General features: G+C 34.5%; 1 protein-coding gene across 3 annotated transcripts; it reads right to left on the bottom strand.

The window, feature by feature from the left end:
• Positions 1–27,234, bottom strand: LCAT3 (lecithin:cholesterol acyltransferase 3). Of its 3 annotated transcripts, none has more exons than XM_022891089.2 (11): positions 26,807–27,234; positions 25,311–25,402; positions 23,317–23,444; positions 23,003–23,138; positions 22,782–22,833; positions 16,999–17,099; positions 15,297–15,476; positions 3,379–3,536; positions 1,675–1,729; positions 1,340–1,393; positions 1–389 (listed from the first exon to the last, which is right to left on the bottom strand). In XM_022891089.2, the coding sequence occupies exons 1-11, from the start codon at positions 27,024–27,026 to the stop codon at positions 231–233; spliced, it is 1,335 nt and encodes a 444-aa protein (XP_022746824.1). In that variant the 5' UTR covers positions 27,027–27,234; the 3' UTR covers positions 1–230. The 3 variants fall into 3 exon arrangements, with proteins under 3 accessions (XP_022746824.1, XP_089596660.1, XP_022746825.1); XM_022891090.2 differs by lacking the exon at positions 1–389 and adding an exon at positions 1,056–1,221; XM_089740534.1 differs by lacking the exons at positions 1,340–1,393; positions 1,675–1,729 and having other exon boundaries at positions 223–389.
• Between the last annotated feature and the right edge of the window lie 255 nt (positions 27,235–27,489).

Here is a 27,489-nt window from a genome sequence, read left to right as displayed (position 1 = left end):
TTTAAATCGAATTTGAATAATTATTTAGCCAAATAGCTCACTAGTATATATGCTCCTTTACACCCTTAAGATGAATGTCCCAAATCTTTGTTTTGGGATGAAACATTTTGACACTGCTATATTGGGTCTCTATTTTTTATTTGCATGATCACATGTCCGAGCAATTAAAAAGGTAATAAAATGTTTAATACATAAAATAAAAAAAAAAAAGGAAAAAAAACCCCCCAATTTTAAGAAGCATTTGCCACTTTCGAAGTCTTTGAGTGCTTCTTGACCTTCGGCTCAACACCTAACCATTTTTTAATAAGTTTAAATACTGTTTGATCACGTAAAAGTCCACGATGAGACGCAGCCACTCCTACTCTCTCAACTGCTGCAAATCCATCCGCCTGTAAGATAGAAACATTTGTTTGGTTGGAGGAGAAAATAATTCTCCTTCACTGTAACATAACACTGGTTCATGAATAATGAAGAAAAACACCTACATATACCCGATGGAACAGTAACAATTATACGATAAGAATCATGACTTTGAACTCTATTGCCCTGAATGTGATTACTAGCTATTGTGGCAACCAAGGACACCATGATCCTTGGTACAAGATTACCTTCCCAAACAACTTCATAGATCACTAATGATAATTTGGCAAGATTAGCATAAATTTCGTATCAGTTCATATAAGGCAAATGAAAGAGAACTTTAAGCAAGAGAATAAGAGGAGAGTGGCAACCATCTCCTATCATTGCCAAAGGGCTCTCTTGAATTCAAGCAAGAAATTATTCCTTCAAATTTTAGAAGGATTCTGAAATTACTTTACGTATAAGACTATATGTTTTCTTAGCTTATGCAAAATTTTGAAAAACACATCATACATCCTAGACAACCTAAGAATATTGAGCACTTCCACCTAGTTGTGCTGACACGGTTAACTATAGTATATATTTTGCTGCATTTGTTATCCTGGTTCCCATGTCATGATGTATATGCTAGATTGTTATATTAAAGGTCAGGCGAATGATTTGTAAGATATTCCCTTTTTTGGTAAATTAAGACAAGTATAGCAGCTGTCTAATTGTAAGATACCCTTCATCTTGTCCACTGCCCTTTATAATTGTGCAATGAACCAAGAAATGTTTACAATTTAATAAGCTAATTGGTCTTTTAATTCCTTTCGTCTTCTCATTCTATTAAGTGCCGCATCAATAAAATCGTCTATTTTTCTGCAAGTACATAACAAATCAAATCTTTTGTCTAAGAAGTGATTCCAAGGACCATCACAAATTTTATCTAGTTGACTTCAGGTAAACATAAGAATCTAACGAGTAGTTAAAAGAGTACCATTGCTGATTCTGAAGGAACAGTTCCATCTCCATCCACGTAAGTATATTGAGGCTGGAACAAACAAGTAAAGAAACAGTAGGATAAAAAGGATGGTGGTACCTTAATTTTGATGAATAGTGAGCAAAACTGGGAGGAAATTCTTGGGTTCAAAAGAGTAAAGAAGCATGTAAAGCTTGGGATAAAAATTAGTACATAAAACTTATAAGACAAACTAACATTTAAGCAGCAATACTACTAAAGTCAAATCATGGCCTAAGGATCAAGATTATTTGATCCTAGAGATTATCCTCTAACATGAAATTTGACACCATAAACGCAAACACATAACTCACCATTGTATGACATATTTCTGACAGGTCCGCAATTGGTGAAGTTTCTGTACCATAACTACATATAAAAAATGTCAAACATGTTAACAAACCGACTTTGACACTGATATAAAATGAATTCAATTTCTTCTCCCAAATGAATGCGGAAAAGATTTTGGTAGCAACCCTAGTCTGTTTTTTCTAAGTGCAGATGGAAGAGGGAGACGTCAAATTAAGTTAACATTTGTACATTTGTGAACTGCAATTCTAGGATATTGTTACAAACAATGGTAATAGGAATTATTAAGCGAAAAATTCTTCAATATAGACACATTGGTTCCCAGTTAAAACTGTACCACTATCAAATTGAGTAATGCTTTTCCTCCAACACTTTTGTCTAAACTTTTTACCACTTTTTACCCCACTTAGGTGGCAAAAATTTACTTGACAAATTCAAGGATGAAACATACCAATTCATAGGTAGGTCAACCATTCATAGATGCATGTTTAAAGTTGAACCCATAGACTTTTGCAACATCAGGTGGGACAAATAGTTAGGACAAAAGTGTTGGAACAAATAATATTTTCCTATCAAATCATATGAATCAAATGAAAAATTTTCAACAGTTAAATGGTGTTGCATACCACATCTGCTATAATTGATATTATACTGGCCCCATATTCATGCAAGGTCTCTTTACCTACTGCTAATTTATTCTAAATAAGAAGCTTTAAAATAATATAATAACTAGGTTCTGACTCTTCAAGCAATAGCTCCCTAAATCATATGAATCAAATGAAGATTTGTCAACAGTTAAATGGTGTTGCGTACCACATCTGCTCTATTTGATATTATACTGGCCTCATATGCATGCGAGGTCTCTTTACCTACAGCTAATTTATTCTAAATAAGGTGCTTTAAAATAGTATAGTAATTAGATTCTGACTCTTCAAGCAATAGCTCCCTAATTTCTTTGATATGGGGGCACATGTATCGTCGTTTTCCTGTTGTTAGGAGGTTGTTAATTGTTTTCTTCTGGTGGTAGGTGTTAAAAGGATCCCCCATCATTGCTATTCTAAGTTGGAGTTGGGCTTATATACATACAGATAGGGTAACTGTCCCAGCAATTGGTTCATCAACAGTAGCTGAGAAGGTCCAACCTAGATATAAAACCACTATAAACCTCAAAGGTAACTGATGTGTGCTATAACACCAATTGTTTCTTTGCCTTATATGTAGACTTGGAAAACAACCGACACTTTCGATCTCATCACTTAGACCATAAATACTGGGCAACAAACTACAAATAACCTAGTTTCTAATAACATGTCAAGGCATCCAACCTAAAACCAAATGGAAAAGATAGGGAAGCTAAACCTAGAATGACGCCACAAGAAGCTTCAAGCAAAGCCAATGAAGAATATAACACAACTAAACAACTTGGAATCTCACTAAATTTCAATTAAGTTAAAACACATGCACAAGTTCCCAATTGAAGTTAAAATATCTCAAAACTGGACCTCTTGAATACTTGTTTTAGTTAAATTGCTATCATTGTTACATTTTTCTTGCTCTTAATCTTGTCATCATTCATTATGTATACTGTAGCCAAAAAAGAATTTAAGATTCTATGAAGAGACTTCTTTTGGAACCAAAGGAAATGTTCCTCTCAAATGCTCTTTATACAAAACAAGAATCATAACTAACAAAGCGATTCATTCACATACCAAACATCAAATGGTGTGTCAAACGATGTCCCATAAATGTTATAGAAAAAGATTCCACTTGGTAGTTTAGCACTGTTGATAAGTTTGCGTGTCCCAGCAGCCCAATTGAGAATACAAAAGTTGAAAGGTAGAGCTATTGCATTCCCATTATAATTTAACTGCAACAACACCAGCAAAAAAGTGCCAGCAATAGGCAAAATAAGAATTACAAATTAGTTTATAGAAGGTGCATAGAAGAATATGAAAGAATAACCACAAAATCCACAAAACTTTGGCAGCAACAAGACTAAAATTTAGAGCAAAGCACTTTGAACAGACAATGAGTAGCTTAACAGATCCAATAAGGAATTAACAATCATAACTAGAGTTGCAATCAAGAATTTTATTACTAAAGAAATTCATGAGAATTCTATTCATGAATTCTTAAGAAACTTTCTAGAGTACAAGAGGATATATATATATATAGCTAAAACATCAAATATGACAAATCCCATGACATCCTAGAGATAATAACAAATCACCTAAACATCCTCTAACAATAAATGGTAACTACCAAGTATTCTTAAGATATTTTCTAGAGTACAAAAGGATATATATAGCTACAACATCGAATCTGGCAAATCCTATGATATCTTAGAGATAATAACAAATTACCAAAAAATCCTCTAACAATAAATGAAAACTACCAAGTAAGAATTTGGTCAATGAACCAAATCCCTTTTATTTAGGAAACAACCAAAATACTAAATGAATGACAGCTAATCAAATCTGGTTAGGAATCGATTTTCCACACTCCCCCTGAAGTTGGGTGGTAGATATCAATCATACCCAACATAGACTTCAAATTCTCAAAATTGCTACAATGAAAAGCCTTGGTAAGGATGTCGGCTGTCTGATGTTCTATTGAAGTGTAGACCAATTTGATTGCAACTTCTTCAATCTTCTCTTTGATGAAGTGGCAATCAATCTCTATGAGCTTAAAATCTGTTCACACTTCCGTCTGTATTGTGTTTGATAATAAAAATCTACTTACATCCCATTAGGCTTTTTCCTCTAGGAAGATTAGTAACTTTCCATGTGCCATTCTTTGCTAGTGCTTGCATTTCCTCCATTACCACAGCCTTCCACTTTGGATGTTCGAGCGCTTCTTGGGTGATATTCGGTATATGAACATCAATTAATGATGTAACCAGTGCTTGGTAAATAGGAAACAACCCTTCATAGGAAACAAAGTTACTAATAGGGGGTTGACTACATGCTCTCACACCTTTTCTTATAGTAATGGGCTAATCAAGACCACTAGGAAAATCATCAAAGATAGGTTCAGTAATTATGTTACTTGTATGAATTTCAAAAGTCCCTGGATTTGGTTCAGAATCTTGGTTCTATGTTGGAGATGTACAGGTCCCTATCTCCTTTTGAAATTTTGGTTTCCTTGAGTATACAATCATTTCCTTAGCTTTTGTCTCTTGCACAGTTTCAGGAGATTTTCAAGACTCAAAATGACTAGTTGACTCAGAAAAAGAAGAAGAATTATTTGAAATGGGAATTTGAATTGGCAGAGAAGTAGAGGAAGGATCAGATGATGGCTCAATCTCCCAAAGTTGATATTCCCTAAAACTCTCCCCTTTGAATATGGGCTTTGGGATAGAATCATTGATTCTCAAAGAAGGTGACATCCATAAAAATGAAACTTTCCGGTAGATGGTGAATAACATCTGTAGCCTTTTTGGTTAGGGGAGTTGCCAAAAAATATACACTTGAGTGATCTAGGATCTAGTTTACTACGTTGTCGGTGTATATAAACAGAAGTAGTACATCCGAACACTTTGACTGGTATGGGGGAAATGATTTGGACATGAAGGAAGGTTTTGAGAAGTGTTTGACAAGGGGTTTGGAATTTTAGTATCATATAAGGCATCCTATTGATAAGAAAAGGGTTCTGTTAGGATTGCCTCTCCCCAGAAATGTTTCGAGACATGAGAGGCTAGCATGATAGATCTTGCAACTTCCATCAAATGTCTGTTATTCCGCTCGACAACTCCATTTTGTTGAGGAGTTTCAATACATGAGCTCTGATGAATAATTCTTTGATCTAACAAATAAGATCCAAGAACTAAGTAATAGTATTCTCGCCCATTATCTATTCTGAGCATCTAAATTTTTGCTTGAAATTGAGTTTGCACCATCTTGTTGAAATTTTGAAATTTTGAAATATTGAACTAACGTATAACTTTTCTTTCATTAGGACTAGCCATGTAACTCTAATGTGATCATCGATGAAGATAACTGAAGAAATCTTTAGAATAAAACTATTTTATTCTTCTATATTTTTCTTCTTACAATACTAAAATTACATGAAAATATATAGACTAAAAACTAAATATTCTCAGCCTTAACCCCAAGATTTTCATGCATTAAAATAGCTAATCAAAGGATAAATTTACACTCTACACATAATAGGAAAATATCTAATAGATTTGGTGTAATTACACAAAATACTCCTTATTCTAAAAATAAAAGACTTAAATAAAATAGATAAAGTCAGCTAATCAAATAATAATGAAGATTAGATTTCCACACTCCCCCTCAAGCTGGGTGGTAGAGGTAAATCATGCCCAGCATGGACTTTAAATTCTCGAAGTTGTTTCGAGAGATAGCTTTAGTGAGTATGTTTGCAGTTTGGACGCATGTGGGAGCATAAACTAATCTAACAATTCCTTCCTCTATCTTTTCTTTGATGAAGTAACAATCAATCGCCACATGTTTAGTCCTATCATGATGAACAGGATTCTTTGCTATACTTATGGTAGCTTTGTTGTCGCAAAATATCTTTATGGATTCTTCGACGGAGAACTTTAACTCCCCTAGCAACCTGTTAGCTCAAAGATTTGGAATAAACCAATAGAAGGGTGAATTGGTTTTAATAAATTTTTGAGCTAACAATTAAACACAATAATTGAAAGTAAATGAGAGATAAGGATAGAGAATATAACACCGAGATTTATAGAGGTTCGGTTCTCTCTTAGGCACCTACGTCCTCTCCTTAGCCTCCTCTATTGCCAAGAAGTTCAATCCACTATAAGTGTTGAAGATTACAACCAAGCTTCTCTAAGCTTTACAAACTCAACACAATATACTCGTAAGGGTTATCCTGCCCTTTAAGCTCACAAATTCACAATGCAGAGATATGAAGTGTTTTGCAAACTCTAAGAACCTCTCAAAGGTTGGGTGTTTGCTAATTTGAAGTACATAGTGGTATAGACAACAAAATAGAGAAAAACTTATATGAATTCTGCACTTTTCTAACTTGGAACAACTTTGAATGCTTAAGTAAATTGGTAGGTGAATGGCAATAAGTTTCCTTGGCTCTTGTTACACTTGGTCTACAGTGGAATGCTTGATTTATAGTGAAAAAGCAATTGAGAGCCGTTGGATTGCATTTAATGCTACAAACCTGCAAAAATTCAAACAAAAAAATAGCCTTTGGGAGTTTTTAGCCTTCAGGGGATTGATCCTTTGTCATAAGGGATCGATTGGTTCATATTGGAGAAGGCTCGATTTTGTGCCTGATTTGCCTTACCTGATCGATACCTTTAAGAGGGGATCAATCCCTTTTCTGGGGTTTTGAACTGGGGAACATTCTGTCTGAGCAACCGATCGATCCTTTTTAAAAGGGGATCGATCCCTTTTCTGGGTTTTTGAACTTGGGAAACATTTTGTCTGAGCAACCGATCGATCCCTTTAAGAGGGGATTGATCCCTTGCCTTAGGTGATTGATCCTCTATGTGATGGGATCAATCTGTTTTCTAAAAAATTGCACGATACAAACGTTCTGTATGAAAAAGTGATCGATCCCTTGAATGAGGGGATCGATCCGTTCAGCTTGAAACCCATACCAATCAATCCCTACAGGGAGGAGATCGATCGGTTTTTGCCAAAATCTTGAGAAGTTTCGATTCTGGTTGAAAACAAGATCGATCCCTTTTGTTAGGGGATCGATCCCTTCTATCAAAACTTGCATAAATCATGTTTTGTTCTGAGAATTTGAGTTGTTTTGGTTCTCAAATGAGTTTTAGCAAGATAGAAGGGTGAAAAAATGTTCAATTTAAGCTTAGACAAGATTGAAACAAGTTTGGCAAATTTTTATTTTGTCAAATCAAAACTCTTAATCCATTCAAGGCCAAAACAACCTTTTTGGCCAAATTCCCTCACATATGCCATGAGACATAGCTCTAAACTCAGCTTCCACGCTACTTCTAACCACCACAGATTGCTTCTTACTTTGCCAAGTAACCAAATTTCCTCGCACATAGGTACAATAACCAGTTGTTGATCTTCGATCAGTAACAGATCCAGCCCAATCAGCATCAGTGTAAATTTCAACATTTTGGCGTGATGTCTTCTTAAAAAATAACCCTTTGCCAGCACTCTTCTTTAGGTACTGTAAGATTCGATACACAACCCTCAAGGGTTCCTCAGTTGGGTTGTTCATGAATCTACTTACCATGCTAACCGAAAAATCAATATTTGATCTTGTATGAGAGAGGTAGATGAGTTTTCGAACAAGTCTTTGATATCTACCCTTGTCTGTTGGTGGACTTCCTTCTTCCATTCCTACCTTGTTCATTGTGTCCATAGGGGTGTTAGCAAATTTGCATCCAAGCATTCCAATTTCCTTTAGTAAATCTAGGACATATACTGTGAAACAGAGATGCCATTCTTTGAGCGAGCTACCTCCATGCCAAGAAAATATTTAAGTTGTCCCGTATCTTTGATTTCAAATTCTTTGGCTAAAAAGTTCTTTAGATTGCTAATTTCTTCCACATAATCTCTAGTAAGAATAATATTATCCACATAAACAATAAGAATGGCTATTTTTATTTTAGGTGAATATTTGACAAATATGGGGTGATTGGTCTAGCATTGTGAAAAACCATACTTCTTTACCACTTTTGTTAGTCTTCTCATAGTCAACACCATATGATTGAGTAAATTCTTTTGCAACAAGGCGAGCTTTAAATCTATTAATACTTCTATCTGCATTGTGCTTGACAATAAAGATCCATTTGCACCTAACTAGATTTTTCCCTTTGCGTAATTATGAAATCTCCCATGTTTTGTTCTTTCCTAAGGCCTTGATTTCTTCCAAATCAGCCCTCTTCCATTTTGGTTGCATGAGTGCTTCATGAATATTATTAGGAATCTACATATTGTTTCATGTGATAACAAAAGCCCGACAAATTGGGTGATCAACTTTCCTAAGAAACCACATTATGAATTAGGTGTTGAGTATATGACTTCACACCTATCCTTAGGGCAATCGGTTGATCAAGATCATCAAAAGATTCAATTGAATCAGATTCAGTAAGAGTATTACTTGTGTTGGTTTCAAGTTTTTTTGGAATCAGTTTAGATTCTTGACTTTGCTTTGAAGGTGTACATTCTCCTAGATCCTTCCGATTGAGTAAATTCTTTTGCAACAAGGCGAGCTTTAAATCTATTAATACTCCCATCTGCATTGTGCTTGACAATAAAGATCCATTTGCACCCAACTAGATTTTTCCCTTTGGGTAATTATGAAATCTCTCATGTTTTGTTCTTTCCTAAGGCCTTGATTTCTTCCAAATCAGCCATCTTCCATTTTGGTTGCATGAGTGCTTCATGAATATTATTAGGAATCTACATATTGTTTCATGTGGTAACAAAAGCCCGACAAACTGGGTGATAAACTTTCCTAAGAAACCACATTACGAATTGGGTGTTGAGTATATGACTTCACACCTATCCTTAGAGCAATCGGTTGATCAAGAGCATCAAAAGATTGAGTAAATTGAATCAGATTCAGTAAGAGTATTACTTGTGTTGGTTTCAAGTTTTTCTGGAATCAGTTTAGATTCTTGACTTTGCTTTGAAGGTGTACATTCTCCTAGATCCTTCCGATTGAGTAAATTCTTTTGCAACAAGGCGAGCTTTAAATCTATTAATACTCCCATCTGCATTGTGCTTGACAATAAAGATCCATTTGCACCCAACTAGATTTTTCCCTTTAGGTAATTATGAAATCTCCCATGTTTTGCTCTTTCCTAAGGCCTTGATTTCTTCCAAATCAACCATCTTCCATTTTGGTTGCATGAGTGCTTCATGAATATTATTAGGAATCTACATATTGTTTCATGTTGTAACAAAAGCCCGTCAAACTGGGTGATAAACTTTCCTAAGAAACCACATTACGAATTGGGTGTTGAGTATATGACTTCACACCTACCCTTAGAGCAATCGGTTGATCAAGATCATCAAAAGATTGAGTAAATTGAATCAGATTCAGTAAGAGTATTACTTGTGTTGGTTTCAAGTTTTTCTGGAATCAGTTTAGATTCTTGACTTGCTTTGAAGGTGTACATTCTCCTAGATCCTTCCGATTGAGTAAATTCTTTTGCAACAAGGCGAGCTTTAAATCTATTAATACTTCCATCTGCATTGTGCTTGACAATAAAGATCCATTTGCACCCAACTAGATTTTTCCCTATGGGTAATTATGAAATCTCCCATGTTTTGTTCTTTCCTAATGCCTTGATTTCTTCCAAATCAACCATCTTCCATCTTGGTTGCATAAGTGCTTCATGAATATTATTAGGAATCTACATATTGTTTCATGTGGTAACAAAAGCCCGACAAACTGGGTGATCAACTTTCCTAAGAAACCAAATTATGAATTAGGTGTTGAGTATATGACTTCACACCTATCCTTAGGGCAATCGGTTGATCAAGATCATCAAAAGATTCAATTGAATCAGATTCAGTAAGAGTATTACTTATGTTGGTTTCAAGTTTTTTTGGAATCAATTTAGATTCTTGACTTTGCTTTGAAGGTGTACATTCTCATAGATCCTTCCGAGTTTTATGTCTTCTTAAATAGACAATCAATTCTTTGTTTGTTTTCCCTTGGGTGTACTTTGGGTTTGGAAGATCTAGTTGGATGTTTTGGACTTGAAAGGGAGTTGGAGAAGTGTTTGGTGGTTCGATAATAGGATTTTCCCAAAGCTGATATTCCCGTGTGATTGAATTCTCCCCCTTAATGGTAGTTTTGAAAAAGTAAGGTTGATTTTCGAAAAAAGTAACATTCATGGAACGATAGAATTTCTTTGTTACTGATGAGTAACACTTATATCCTTTTCGATTTGTAGGGTCTCGAGAAATATGCATTTGATGGATTTGGGATCTAATTTGCTTTGATTTTGTTGGCCGGTAAGAACAAATGCAATGCATCCAAACACTTTAATGGGAATAGACAAGTCGAAAGTGAAGATTGAAACCAAGAAGGGATTAGCAAGGGCTTTAAAATTTCAGGGCTCAAGAAGGCATTCTGTTTGTAAGTATTTAGTGATAAGAACAGTCTCACCCCAAAATTGCTTAGGTACATGGGCAGCCATCATAAGGGATCTTGCAACTTCTAACAAATGTCAATTTTTTCTTTTAGCAATGCCATTCTACTGAGTATTGATATATGAGCTTTGATGAATTATACCATGCTTCATTAGATATGATCCAAGGATTGAATTGTAGTATTCTCTCCCATTGTCAGTTCTTAACACTTGGATTTTGGTTTTGAATTGAGTTTGGATCATATTGTTGAAGTTTTGAAATAGTTGACCCATTTCTGATTTTTCCTTCGTAAAGAATACCCAAGTAACCTTGGTGTGATCATCAATAAATGTGACAAACCACCTAAAACCAATAATGTTATTTACCCTAGAGGGAACTCAAATGTCACTATGTATCATTGAAAAATGATGGGATGATTTGTAAGATTGAATAGGATATATGGTACAGGTATGTTTGGATAGTTGGCAAACTTCACACTGAAAGTTGTTAGGAGTTTTATTGAATAACGAGGGAAACAACCTTTTGCAGTGCAGAAAGTTTGGATGACCTAACCGATAGTGCCATAACATGATAGTACAATCTTTATTATTACTAGAGCATGAAGCCACACAAGAGTTTTTCCGATATTGTCTTTCAGAATTATTAGCTCTTAGGATATAAAATCCTGCACACATCTTAGCATTACCGATCTTCCCCGAGTCTAAATCTTGAAATTCACACATATTTGAAAAAAATTTAGTAACACACTTAAGGTCTCTTGTACAGAATCAAGTGTTATCTCTTTGGAAATAATAACAAAACCTGTACCAGCCACTTTTAAAAGTGACCCATTAACAATTCAAACTATGAAGTTTTCATAACATGGGTTGTATTTACTAAATACAGATGCATCCCTAATCATATGGTCTAAAGCTCTTGAATCCACAATCCATAAATTTGATTTCTCTAGTTTTACACTCAAGGCACTTAGAAAATTACCTTTTTGCGTTAAAGAACTTATTCCAATAACACTAGCTCTAGAGTTAGAGATAACCTCCGACGTCGGGCTCTCCCTTCTGCTAGCTATACTAGACTCTAAATGAAAATTTTCAAAAGTTCAAATCGTGCTTTAATACCACGAAAAAATCTCTAGAATAAAACTATTTTATTCTTCTATATTTTTCTTCTTACAATACTAAAATTGCATGAAAATATATAAGTTAAAGGCTGAATATTCTCAGCCTTGAAACCCAAGATTTTCATGCATTAAAACATCTAATTAAAGGAGAAATTTACATTTTACACATAATAGGAAAATATCTAATGGATTTCGTGTAATTACCCAAATCACTCCTTATTCTAAAAATAAAAGACTTAAATAAAATAAATAAAGTCAACTAATCAAGTAATAATGAAGATTAGATTTCCACAGTAACAAACCATCTAAAGCCTGTATTATTGTTAATCCTCGATGGTCCTCAAACATCACTATGGATCATAAAGGATGAGTTGATTTGTATGGTTGACTTGGATATGAATTGTGAGTGTGTTTGAAAAACTGACAAATTTCACATTGATAAGACTTGAAACCTTTATTGAATAAATCAAGGAACAATTTTTTTAGGTACAAGAAATTTGGATGTCCTAAACAATAGAGCCATAATATGATTGTATTTTCTTTACTCTTACTAAAAGATGAAACCGAACAAGCACTTTTCCATGATCATCTCTTAGATTCCTCATCTTTAAAGAGATAGAGTCCAACACACATCCTAGCATTACCAATCTTCTTCCCTGAATCTAAGCCCTAAAATTCACACATTTTAGAAAGCAATTTAGTAACACAATTAAGATCTCTCATAATTTTACTAATAGACAAAAGGTTGCAATCTAAATTAGGGATATGAAAAACAAAGTCAAGTGTTTTAAATAATGACTGAATCTATCCTGGTTACCCGGGAGAGTGACCCATCTGCTATTCGAACTGTGAGGTTTTCAGAACACGAGCTGTATTCATCGAACCTCGATGCATCACCAATCGTGTGGTCTGATGAGCTTGAATCAACAATTCAAGATCTTGATTTTCCATTTTGCACAAGTAAAACACTGTGAGAGTTACCTTTTTTGCAACAAACATTGTGCTTACAATTGACCCAGTATTCTAAAGAGATTGCTAAACAATTTTCTGAAGGAGTTCCAACTGCTCTTTACTTAACGGGCTTGATTCCGAGGATGTTGGAGTTGTCTCAATGGTGGCAAAATTTCCACAATTCCCTAGATTTCAAGTAGAACATGGTTCGTAGTCAACAAGTTTCCCATGGATTTGCCAACAATTTTTCCATGTGTATCCTGCCTTTTGACAGTGGTCACACCAAGTTCTGTTACCTTTCTTATGTTGATTTTCACCACCTTAGTAAGATTTTGGTCCTTGTGTAGCAAAGGCTAAATTTTCTATCTCCTGTGGATTGTATGATGTCCCTAGCATCACTTTCTTTCTACTCTCTTTTCGACGATCAGAGAAAACTTCTCAGATGTTAGGTAATGGCTTGATGCTAAGAATTATCCCACAAAAATCATCAAAGCTCTTGTTTAGACCAAGTATAAACTTATAAACTTGGTCCTTCTCTATTTTCCTGTATTGTTGGCTATCGTCAAGGCAATTCCTTGCTCTTTCTTCAAAGATATATAATTGTTGCCAATAACGAGTTAAGGAATTAAAATATTCCATAATAGAAGAGTCTCTTTGCCACAAGTCATCTAGAGTGTTTTTGATCTCGAATATTGCAAACGTATTGTTTACATTGGAGTACTTTTTTTTACAGCATCCCAAATCTCTTTGGTAGTTTTGTAGTACATGAAATTCTCACCAATCTCATTGATCATAGAATTGATCAACCACAACATTATCATGCTATTCTCCAACTTCCAAGTTCAATACTTCGGGTCATCCTTATGGGGTGAAACAGCCATTCCCGTAAGATAATCTTCCTTACCATTTCCATAGACAAGTAGAATCACTAATTAAGACCCTTGGATGAAGTTTTGTTCATTGAGTTTGTGACTAGTGATAGGCAAAATAAGGGGCTCAGACACAATTGTTCTGCTGGCCATGGCATAGATAGAAAGATATAAAGAAAAAAATATATATAGGTTTTGATGATTCAAGATGAACTCTCTAATACCATAAAAAAAATTCATAAGAATTTTATTTATGAATTCTTAAAAAACTTTCTAGAGTACAAAAGGATATATATAGCTAAAACATCAAATCTGGCAAATCTCATGAAATCCTAGAGATAATAACAAATCACCTGAAAATCCTCTAACGATAAATGGAAACTACCAAAAATTTGGTCAATGAACCAAATCCCTTTTATTTAGGAAACAATCAAAATACTAAATGAATGACAGCTAATCAAATTTGGTTAGGAATCAATTTTTCACAATTACAAAAGACAAAAGGAAACTTCTTGGAGAGAATTTAGGCAGCAAGAAGAAAAACTTAAGAGTAACATGTAACTTGATGAAAAGAGTGACTTGACAGATCTGCTACAAAAGGAGCAACCACAATCTCAAATTTCAATGAAAAACTTTGATTTATCAGTTTGGCCAAGGATGTATACTAAAGTAACAGAAAATACTAAATTATCTTCCAGGATTGTTGCTACTTCAAACTGGCTTATCATTCCATGATATGAAGACAAAAACAAGTTTTTTGGGTCCCTTGCACATGTAACAGTTTTCTTCCTTCAGTACTACTCCATTAATCAAGTTCTCATTTCTTGTAATTAAGGTGTATGCAGGATATTACTTTGTGTTTGGATTGAGAGAATATGGAGGGGCAAAGGATTAATGATTTTGAACGGTAGAAGGTTAAAATGCTTGCTGTTTAATTTTTTTTTCTTGCTTATCGTGCTCTACTTTAGTCCAGTAAATCTTTCTATAGAATTTTGAAGCTAGTAAATTTCCCTCCTCCCTCTTGTCCCCTTAACTATTATTCTTAATCATGATTTGCTATAATCTTAATTTAATTCCTATAGGCATCCTAAATAAAAAAGATTTGAACTTGGTTAAACAAACATTTAAATGATATCCAGTCATAGACATTGAAGCATAGATAAGAATATGACAAGAGATCAAGACCTAGTACACACTTAAATTTTCCAACATTGAAGTACAGTTTTCCTTTCATTCTAGTAGGTACACCCTAAAAGTAAAATATATACATATATATATATATATATATATACTTACAAGAGACTGAGCAAATCTCTCCATATCTTTAAGACAAAATTAAATTATTCACAGTTGTGATAAAGAAATTCCTACTGAAATCAGAGTGCGATCAAACATCTCCTGCCAAGGACCAATCACTTGCCAGCTTTTTAGAACAGAAGAGAAGAATCACTTACCAAGTTAAGTATCATAATTTTTGTAAACAAAAATAAACAGGCACAAAGAGAGGAGGGAGTAATGCAATAAAAAAGGTTTCATCACCTTCATTTCAAGAATTTACATCATTCTCAAGCTATATTGAAAGCAAAGTTAATCACCTCATTATGCCTCAATGCTTCTTTGAAGAGACTGATGCTTTCAGTTGGGCTATAGGACTCCAGTTTAACAGAAGTATCCCCATCTTCAGAAGCCCCTCTCCAAACATTAATTTGTGGTTGCATTTTCCAATTAAAATATGGATTTGGCAACATCTCATAGACTGATGGGCACTCAACCAACTACACAAAACAATAAACATAAATATATAAAGCCAAATGAAAGTGCTAAACCAAACATTGGTGTCATATTTCATGATTTGGCTATGTGATACTAACAATTAATGTTATTTTCTAGATGCACTTTATGATATGAACAAGATGCTAAACCAGACTGTCACTTTGCTCAGAGCATGAAAAGTTGTCAACCAAAAGCCCAAAGAATATTGAAGCAGCAAGCAGATGATTTAGCAACCACAACTTAAAGAACTTCAGACAATGAAGTCAGAATCTGCAAAAGTCAGTTTGAACTACAATGTAAAAGGAAACACCCCAAGACTGCGTGCCAGGGTGCAAAAGGAACACGTGCTCATCTCAACAACAACATTTCAAGCATTATGAAGTAAAAATTTTCAACCCTATTCAAACATCCTATTTACTTTTATTTATTCCCTTAATTGTTGTTAAGATATTAAAATAATTTAGAGAAAATGCAAAAATCACACTTACAATGAAAAAGCATAGACTGCCATGAAATTGAAAAATATCTGCATTAGAAAAAATACATGCAGTTTTCAAAGACTTCTGGGCCTAATTAGAATTTTAAATATTATCCATGCTTTTCAACCTAGTCGCATTTTTAAAACATAAAAAAAAGCTCATTTATGTTTTATAAATCAATATTTAAATGCCCACTTATAATTTTAGAGAAAAACAGAAAGTCAATTACATGTTTTTGAAGAAAATCACTTCAATACTTTTTCAACATCCTTATTTAGTTATAAAATCAGTACCGACAATCACTTATAATCAAGCAAATCAGACAATAGGTGACTCGATAACTTTTTTATAGCGTACCACGAGCCAAAATAGGTACCAACTAAACCAATCCCCTCATACTATAAATTAGCTAAACGGAGTACCCAGTTCCCTTTCCCATACCATGAACCAGGATGTACCATGTTCCCAGTAACTTTGGTTGAGACCACTGCATAATCAGAAGCGAAAACATGGTAACAACATAGTATTTTGAATGGTGTTTGTGGTGCTTGTATCAGTATTTTGAATGCCACTTTTGCCTTTCTTCTCCCAACAATTCAAATTATTTATTTATTTAACCAGCAAACACCATCTTTAGCTTACCCCAAAGATTTGGCTTGCCAAAGAGCATGCTTTAGTCAAACTTTATATTGCTCTTCATATAAACAAGACTTCGGGATGGAACCACATATCTAACCCAATTTTGCCCAAAACAGCCAACATAGGACATGATTTTCTAACTTTAGCTTCTAGACAGCCATTGAACTTCTTGGAAATAGTACCTTTACTAATATACACATCCTCAACTTAATTTATTAATGCAACCAAATCACTAAGCATGCATGACAGCTAATTACCATAAATAAACAAAAGTATGCAGTTGGTTAAATTCATTGATTATCATAAATTGGTATCCACCTCCAACGTTTTTTAGATAACTTCTTTCTTGAAAATCAAATACCCATTAGTCATATTCAGGGCCAACTACTCTAAATATAACAATTACCAGTTGGTGCATCGTCCACCTTGATACAAAGAAGTAGGCTTCAAAACCTTCAACAAACTGCAATCCAGTTAAGAGAGCATCATTGACACACCCTGGGGCACCTGTTAAGCATTTTTCAGAATTCATAATGACCCATTGGATATTAAAGGTTGGATGGAAATAGAAAGGGAAAAGTTTTGAAACCGTAAAAATTGTCTTTTAAGTCATTCAAGTTGTCCAAGGATATTCCTGGATCACTGGCCCTTTTTACTAAAGATGTTTAGATACAGGTCCCTTCATATACCATCACATGAGACCAAGCAAATGAGGAAAAGGATTATCCAGCTAAACCAAACTAGTTTTTGATCAGCACTTAGTTAAGCCAAGCAAATGAACAAATTCCAACTTATAATCTTGATATAAGGGAACCCTGAATAATATTAGGCCGAACAAAAAACCACATAAAAGGATGTATGACAGAAGCTGTAGATAACAAAAATGTAATGAAGACAGGACGAAATGGAAAAAATATCAGCAGGACCTCAACTACCAATTCATGCAAGAACATTACTATGTTACACAGCCAACTTACTTCATAGATGTAAATAAAGTTTGGAAAGTTAAGCAACATGTGACAGATTTCGGAGCTCAAGTTACAGCATATCCATAGGAAAATGGCAGCATGAATTATTCATGTAGTGAAAAGTAAAAGTCTAGGAAAGAAAGATAGGTGACAACTTCTAAGAAAAGATAAAGGAAAGCTATTTAAGATTATTCAGTCAATTAAGGCACCATTAATGTAGAAAACTTAAAGAAAAATTGTCCTTATCTCTTCTTATTCTCTCTAGAATGAAGGAGTACATCTAAGTAAATAGGAACAATAAAGTTCCTTATTAGGAAACAACTTACATGAAACAGAAAACAAAAAATAATAAAAGGAAGGAGAATTATTCTATTCCGAAATAGAAACAAAGCCCTAAAAACTTGAAAATTAGGAGACTAAATCAGAAGAATAAATGATAAAAATTTTCAAAATAAATTAGGAAATCAAGCTGCACTAATGTAAGATAATCAAATATGCACTAATGTAGGAGAATCAAATTTCTACACTCCCTCTCAAGCTGGGTTATGAATATTAATCATACTCAGCTTGGATTTCAATCTGTTAAAAATGCTTCTAGGAAGAGCTTTAGTAAGAATATCTGCAATTTGTGAACTTGTAGGGATATAGGTCAGTTTGTATCTTTTCCTTTATGAAATGTCGGTCGAGCTCTATGTGCTTGGACCTACCATGATAAACAGAATTTTTGGCAATATTTATAATAGCCTTATTGTCCCAAAACAGTGTCATAGATGTCACAATCTGAACTTTTAATTCTCCAAGTCAACTCATCAGCCAAATTCCTTCACAAATACCATGGGACATTACTCCAAACTCAGCCTCAGCACTGCTCCTAGGTACAACAGCTTGCTTTTTACTTCTCCAAGTGACCAAATTGCCCCACACATAAGTGCAATATCTAGCAGTGGACCTTCTATCTGTTACTAATCCAGCACAGTCAACATTTGTGTACACCTTGACTACCCTGTCCATTGACTTCTTAAAATATAGACCTTCACTAGGACTTTTCTTTAAGTACTGTAGGATGCGATGAACAGCCTTAAGATGCTCCTTGATTGGATTATTCATGTATCTACTCACCATCCCTACTGCAAACCCGATATCAAGTCATGTCTAGGAGAGGTAAACAAGTTTCCCAACTAGTCTTTGGTATCACCTTTTGTCCGTGAGAGAGCTTTCATTTTCACTTCCAAATTTATTAGTTGAGTCCATAGGTGTATCGGCAAGTTTGCATCCAATGATGCCGGTTTCTTTAAGTAGATCAAGTACATACTTACACTAAGACACTGATATTCCATTCTTAGACCGAGCCACTTCCATCCCAAGGAAATATTTAAGGAACCCTAAGTCCTTTATTTCAAACTCTTTTGCAAGGAGTTTCTTCAAATCATCTATTCCTTCCTTGTGGTCTCCGGTGATTATGATATCATCCATGTAAACAATAAGAATAACTCTCTTACATTAGTGAACTTAACAAACATAGTATGGTCAGATTGACATTGAAGGAATCCATACCTCTTCATTGCCTTGGTCAACCGTTCAAACCAAGCTCAATGAGATTGTTTAAGTCCATACAAAGATTTTCGAAGTTTGCACACTTTGCCCATGTTGTCTTGCCCTTCGAAACCAGGAAGAATTTCCATGTAGACATGCTCTTCCAAGTCACATTTAAGAAAGCATTCTTAATGTCAAGTTGGTGGAGAGGCCAATCCAAGTTGGCTGCTAGTGACAATAGAACTCTAATTGAATTGAGTTTGGCTACTGGAGCAAATGTCTCCTCATAGTCTATCCCATAGGATTAAGTGAACCCCTTTGCAACAAGTCTAGCTTTGAACCTCTTTATACTTCCATCTACATTATGCTTTATTGTGAAGATCCACTTACATCTAACCAAGTTTTTCCCATTGGGCAAATCTGAAATTTCCCATGTCCCATTCTTCTCTAGTGCCTTGATTTTCATTAAGAACTGCTGCCTTCCAATCTGTTCATTGAGGGCTTCCTGAATAGTTTTTGGAATTTTCACATTGTCAAGGTTAGTAGTCAAGGCTCGAAAGTTTGGATTTAACCTGTCATATGAGATGTACTTGCAGATAGGGTACCAAATGCATGATCTCACACCTTTTCTTAATGCAATAGGAATGTCAAGGTCACCAACTGACTCACAAGTTACAGTTTCAAATTCAATAGACATTATCTGTGTTAGTTTCAGGTTCTTAGAGACTCAAATCAGGTTAATTTTTAGTGCTGAGCAGTGTACAGTTGTCCACTTCTTCTTGTAGTTTCTGCTTCCTTGAGTAGACTATCAGCTCTTTTGTTTTCTCTTGCATAACCTTAGAGTTTGAAGAGTCAAGAGTTGTCTAAACTAGTTGGGTTTCGAAATCTGTATTGCTGATAGGTTAGGTAGGTTAAGAATCTGATTTTGAAGGGGCTGGTTGGGAAATTGGCAAGTCAATAGCTAAGAATTGATACTCCTGAGTAGTATTCTCCCCCTGAATATCATTCGCACTGCAGTATGAAAGATTCTCAAAAATGGTGACATCCATAAAGCTATAGAATTTTTTTGAAAGGGGTGAGTAACACCTATAGCCCTTTTGGTTTGGGGAATAACCAAGGAAGATGCATTTTAAGGCGTTGGGATCAAGCTTGTTGCGGTTTTGTTGGCTAATATAAACAAAGACAATGCAACCAAAGAGTTTGATGGGAATGGAAGAGATTAACCGAGGTTGTGGTTAGGAAGCATGGAGAGTTTGACAAGGCGTTTTAAAGCCAAGAACTCAAGAAGGCTTTCGGTTAACCAAATAAGTTGCAGTGAGGACAGCTTCTCCCCAAAAATATTTTAGGCACATTGGACGTCAACCAGAGGGATCTGATCACTTATATCAAATGTCTGTTTTTGCATTCGGCAATCCCATTTTGCTGTGGAGTGTCAACGCAAGAGTTTTGATAGATAATGTCATGATTTGTGAGGTAAGGGCCGAGAATAGAGTTGAAGTATTCCCTTCCATTGTCAGTTTTTAGGAGTTGGATTTTAGCTTGGAATTGAGTTTGTACCATGCTGTTAAAATTTTGAAAGATTTGGCTAACCTTAGATTTTTCTTTCATAAGGAGTACCTAAGTGAGTCGAGTATGATAATCAATGAATGTAACAAACCACCTAGAACCTATGATATTGTTAACTCTTGACGGTCCCCAAATGTCATTGTGAATCATTGAAAAAGGCTGAGATGATTTATAAAAAAAGCTAGAATAGGTATTTCAAGTGTGCTTGGAAAGTTAACAAATTTCACATTGAAAATCTTTAGAGATGTTATTGAATAAGGAGGGAAATAGCCTTTTTAGGAATGAATCATACTCTATAATGCCATAACATGATAAGGTCATCCTTACTGGTAACAGAGGCTAAGGCTATACAAGAATTTTATGATCTCTCAAGTGCATCATCTTGAAAAAGGTAGAACCCTACACACATCCTAACACTGCCAATAATCCTCCCTGAGCCCAATTCTTGAAATTCACACAAGTTGGGAAAAAATTTAGTGACACAACATTTATCCTTCGCAAGCTTAGATGAAAAGTAGGTTAGAGCTTAAATTAGGGACATGAAGGACAAAGTCAGGTGTTATGCCTTTTAAAACTATAATAAAACCTGTTCCCGCCACCTTTAAGAGAGAGCTATCAGCAATTTTTACAACAAAACTATCATGGCAAGGTCTATATGAGTTGAATAAGGATGCATCTCCAGTCATGTGATCTGATGCTCCTGAATCAACAATCCAAGATTGTGTATTTCCCCATTGAGCACTTAAGGCATTTAGGAAATTACCTTTTTATGCTAGTAAACTAGTTCCAAAGGTTGTAGACTTGTTTTGAAAGGTTTGTTGGAGCATCACCTCTCTGTAACTTTCCTCATGCTATACCTCTGCAGATGAAAAGTTCTCACTCCTACTAGCCATAATGGAAACTCGTGTGGCTGCAATCTAATGATTCAAGCCAACTTGCTCTGATACCATGTAGAAAACTTAAAGAACAATTGTCATTTTTTCTTCTTATTCTCTCTAGAATGAAGGAGTACATCTAAATAAATAGGAATAGTGAAGTTCCTTATTAGGAAACAACTTAATTGAAACAGAAAACAAAAAATAATAAAATGAAAGAGAATTATTCTATTCTAAAATAAAAACAAATCCCTAAAAACTTGACAATCAGAACAATTGACTAAATCAGAAGAATAAATGAGAAATATTCTTAAAATAAATTAGGAAATCAAGCTGCACTAATTTAAGAGAATCAGATCTGCACTAATGTAGGAGAATTAGATTTCTACAATCAAAAAGAAGTTATTTGATGGTGCCAGAATGAGAGAACCGTTTGAAAGGACAAAAATGAATTTAAAAAGAGTGATATTACAAGATTTCTTTAGTAAACTCAAAAAATTGGAAAATAAATAGTCTAATTAAGTATGACTTGACAAATATATGGATATTTTGAGTTCAATTCAATTACTTAAATTATATGCTGAAAATGAATTATCCAAGGGAAGCTGGCATATGCACCTACATGTTTATGTGCCCGGCACTACTTAGCATGATTGTCAATTAGAATTCATCCAAAGTTGCTAAAAAGCAGTTGAGAAAGAGAATATTAAAACATTTGTCTCTAATATGTTTAATGAAATTATGATAAAATAATTTTCCATCATTTAGAAGGCTTTATATTTCAACTCATTCATGGGATATATTCTAACAGCTTTTTTCTGCAATAGATAGTAAATTATGTAAGCTACTAAGCAAGTATAGAAAATTAACATATAAAAATTAAAACTGCATGAGCTTCCAATATTATTGCACAACATTCTACACCCTTTTTTTTAAACTCATGAGCGCTCAGAAAGGAAATTTTATATCTTAGATTTGTACTTAACCTTAACAATTGCAAACCTCTCTTAAGTAAATTTGCCACTATCTATAATCATTAAAAACCAAAACAACCACTAAATAATGGCTGACATGGAAAAGTTGTGGTTTCCACATCTCCAAGAAAGCCAACATTTTCTGAAGAATCTAAAGTAGACATGTGCAAATTCATTTGTCAACTCATGTCTGTAATATGTGCCTATATTTGCAATAAAAAAGCGGCAAAGTGCATGTTTCTAAACTTGAATATTTCATGTGAACAAAATTACCTTGAAAAGGGCATGCAATGGTAATCCACTTATTTACATATTTGGAAAATACCTGCCAATGAACACTTAATTTATCACTTCTATCAATGAAACACTACGCAAGCAGTCCTCCCATTGAAGAAGATCAACTTCAATGGGAGTTCTTTTTTTTTTCTGCAAAGATAACATGTATATTATAATGATTGTCAAATTTCAACTAGTCACCAAGACAAACTGCGCACATCATTATGAAGTGACATGAAGCACAGCACCAACAGCCCTCCCATTGAATGTGAGATAATATTAACTTTTCTGCCTCCAGAAGCCTTGTATGCAGTTTCCAACTTAACTTTAAGACCCTCTAATAACTTGTCAATCCTGCCAACGTTTAAACATGCACCCATGAAACTGAAATCTATACAAAGCATGATCAAGGAATTTCAAGTAATTTCCAGGCATGATCACATTCTAAACACAACTAGATATAGAATCAATAATAATAACTAAAAGTGTCAACCTCAACCACCTAAGACTATGGCAGTTGAAAGTGAGTTACCTATTGCTTTGCCGGAAATCATAGCCATATCCAAACAATGTGATTCCTTTCTTATGCCCACACCCAACTAGCATATCAATCATATCATGAAAATGATACACCTCTGTCAAATGAAAAAGTTTTACCACCTGAAGGGTCAAGAGATGTGATACCAAAAATAAATAAGAGATAGAGATAGTTTGATATGAAGACAGTTACTTGAAAAGGACTAAAAAACCCAAACTAGAATGAAGACAAAACCTTTTTCATGTTATCTAACCAACAATCAAGTCTCATATGGAGATTAAACTTAAAAATTCCTACCAATCCAGCTCTGTTAGTTTCCAATGTGAACAGAAATGTGATACTTACACACAAACAGTGATCACAGCATATAAAGAAGCCAGACAAAATTATATTTATGGTTTGTCAGATGCATAAAAATAGGATCTTGCCTTAGTGCTCTCCATTGCACCAAAAAAAAGTTGCAACAAATAACCATTATATAAGATGTAACCAACTTACGAGGCCAGATCTGAAATGGGCCAAATGGCCACCAACCACCTGAAAGTTTGGAAAAAGTGCTCCTTTTTTTTTTTATTTTTTCATATCTGACAGCTTACTCACATGTAAGAAGAAATTTAAACTTGGAACCTCCTAGGACAGTAAGCCTGTTCTATGGATAAAGGTTTATGGGAAGAATAAGTCTCACACAATGATAGTGAGCAGCTATCATGTGGAAATAAGGAAGGGCATTGTCATTGATCAGATCTAGAAAATAATGGAATGGATCTACACAACTATAGACATCCTTACAACAACCAATTCATTCCATCAGTCCAGCAAGGATTCATAATGCCTCAACACCAAAACAAAATGGCAACCTGGTGATGCATCAAAAGCTGCAGAAGTTAAGCAAAGATCAACAATGTTTTGCAAATTCAGGGCATGAAGCAAGCCTAACACTGGGATTGCTAATTTTGGTGATGATATGTTAATAACGAAGAAATAGAAAGGTGAATCCCTGTTCTAAGCAGGATGTGTTACATCAAGTTTGAAAAAGACAATCAAAATGGAAAAAAGAATGTTTTATGTGCTTGCATTTCGCAGAAATGACAAGACTGAGAGAAGTATAAGTTGCCTCACAAAAGGGATCTGTGAAACAAAATGTCAATCAACAAAATCTGTATATGATCAATGCACAGATTTTGTAGACATTCAAAATTGGCCAAGAACAGAGAACAAATAGCAGGAGGGAAGAGAATACTCTTTAAAATGAACCTACACCATATCAAATTAAGTCAGGCCAACAAGGGTTACATCTTTTCTCTGTCAGAGGCTCAAACACTTCTCAATTGCCATTACTTCAGTCAATCTGGCTGGTGGAGAAAAGAATAACAACATATATGCAGGTAATCTAATGATCACTCTCTAACACAGCTTGCTAGCCTGATTATCAAGAGTATACATTACACATGCATTTAGTAACAAGGACATACTCTTTTATAGAAACACATCTTACAGATTTAAACATAAAGGAGTATGAAAATAGATGACCAAGCGACTTCAAAATACAGATGGACTCAAACAACTTTCAATTAGGTGGCTAAAGATGGATTTCCAATACTAGCTGGAAAAAGCTCATGAATTTGATTCAAAAATTTGAAGATTATAAGTTGCCAGAAATTGTAGGATATACTGATGACTTTAAAGAAGCTTTTTCATTCATGTGGATCAAAAATGAATTTAGGAAGCTAGCTCTCAGCAAACTAGTGCTTTTGCAAAGCTTCATAGGATCTCAAATGTTCAGCCTCCACCCTGTTTAAAAATTCTGTGAAAGATGTTTTATAGTTTTGACCAATTAATAATCTCTAGACTGATTTTTTTTATTGTTTTAATAAAACGCAAACAAAACACTTCATTGTGCTTAAAGGATTACATTATTTAATCAAATTTCTGAGAAAGGAAATATACTGCAGAATAGCAGAATCTCTGAAGAGAAGAACTGATTTTACCAAAGAGGGATCCAAGATATCAATTGCATATAGTCCATAATCATCATCAGGGACCAAAATCTCAATGTCATCATTCAATGATTCAGTATAACCTGAAAATAACAAATGCATCAACTTTAACGCAAGTGCTTTTATGCAAAAGAAAGCTTTATGTAGACAAAACCAAATCAAAAAGAATAATAACGATAACAACAATGGTTACATTGATGCAATATTGAAAGGAGAATTTATGTCAAACGGTAAGCATACTCATAATTTCAAGCTTCCAAAAATTTCAAATTGGAATCAAGAAATTAACCATTGATATTGTACAAAAACTGCCACACCCTTACAAAAACTGCCATATCCTTAACATTATGAGAAGTGAGGGAGCAAGGAAAGATCACAAATATAGACTTTCCATTTTGAACAATCATGTCAATAAGGGCTAATAATTTATCATTAGAAATATGAACAGGTTTGTAGGTTGTCTTTAGTTGCTGGAGTTGCAGGAAGCACTCTATGAAAGAGTCATTTGAGTAGGGACATCAGCTGCTGGAGATTCTGGGGTCTTGGTCTCAATGAAAGGTCCCATTGCTTATAGAGATATAAATTCCGATTAAAAAAAAAATCCCTACAAATTTGAGAAATTATTGATATGCCCTCATGATTTCATCGATGAATCAGGTTTTGTTTTCATTAATTACTTCAATAATTACAAATTTTCCCTTGCCTTTATTAAGATTTCATAACTTTAAACTGCACTGTATAGCATAAATTCAGGATTATTTTGTTGGTAAAACATCAAGTTCAGGCAATATACAAGATATAGGGAATGTAACCTAGCCTCCTAGACGTGCTTATAATAACAAGCTCAGCATTTAGATCTTCAGTTGCAAAGCTACAGAAAGCAGACTTTCAGAAATAATAACAATTTTACTATTATTATCTCTAATTGCCCGATGCAAGAAGCCAAGAAGTATTCTGATAAATATGTTCCCCATTTGTCCGCTTTCTTTCTTCCACAGACAACAATGAAAGATCTCTGTGTTGGTTAAAAAAAGCATTGCCAAAGGTTTCATGTCTAAACACTCTTATATCTCTTACACAAACTCAAATTGTCATACGACGAATAAAGATCGTTAGAAAAGGGGGGAAAACGGAGAAAAATGTCCAGACAGAATCAATTATTAAAAAAAAAATCTAGTTCAGCTAAGATTCTTATTATTTTTGCTCACTTCCTCAGTCAAACAAAAGTCAGCACAAAAATGTCATACTTAACTTTGCCCCTACAGTTTTCCGTTACAAACAACAAACTTCAAAGTTTAATTCATATCTATGCATAATCCCTTTATTATACTTCCCTCGTTTTTCCTCTCTATTCTCCCTTTCCTCCACTTTCCCAAGAACCAAACAAAACCCAAAAAGAAAGTATATTAATATCCAAAACCCACAAAGATCAGATATATCTCTAGGTAAATGACATGCATGCAAGCTCAAAATAAAACAAAGAGTACCTGTGTCAGGATTATATAGAGACCAGAGCTTCTTTTTGAACTCCAAATCAGAAAAGAGAATCCGAACCCAAACCCGGGTCTCGAATCCAAACTTCTTCCTCTTTGAATGAAGAATGGACCCTCCCATTCCGGAGACAAGCAGAACCGGATCTAGGTCCGCTCCTGTTTCATTGGAGCTCCTGGACCCGAAACATGGGCACAAACAGAGGTCTCTTAGCATCACCGCTTTTAGTTTGTTAGTTCCAAACGCGGGTTCGGGTTGTCGAGTTTGACTGAGAAGCAGTGTGAGTCGGTTGGCAGTTGGAACTTAGAATTGTGGAGTGAGAGAGTCTTTGAGAGGTTTCTACATTTTTGAAAGGAGTGCAGCGACAGTCATGATAAGACAAAAGTGGATTAGATTTTTGCATTTTTGCATTGCTTTACCCTCCGACTAAAAACCAAAGCATTGATTGATCCTTATATTTGTACTTAATTCCTATTTTTTCCCCACTAATATTTTTTTCATTTGAAACCAATAATATTTTGTGCTTTTAAATTTAATAATTGGTATTTAATGGTTACCTTGTATACTAATTTATCTTTATATAATTTTGTTAATAGTTTTGTGAATTTTAAAAATATTATCTAATTATTAAAAAAAATAGTACTATGTTTATATATATATAAATATATTTCATTAAATA

The sequence above is a fragment of the Durio zibethinus genome, chromosome 12 (assembly GCF_047325235.1).
Source record: "Durio zibethinus cultivar Kanyao isolate XHJ-2024 chromosome 12, ASM4732523v1, whole genome shotgun sequence".
NCBI lineage: Eukaryota > Viridiplantae > Streptophyta > Magnoliopsida > Malvales > Malvaceae > Durio > Durio zibethinus.
The sequence above is the reverse complement of the archived record's forward strand: the minus strand, read 5'-3'. Positions and strand labels throughout refer to the sequence as shown.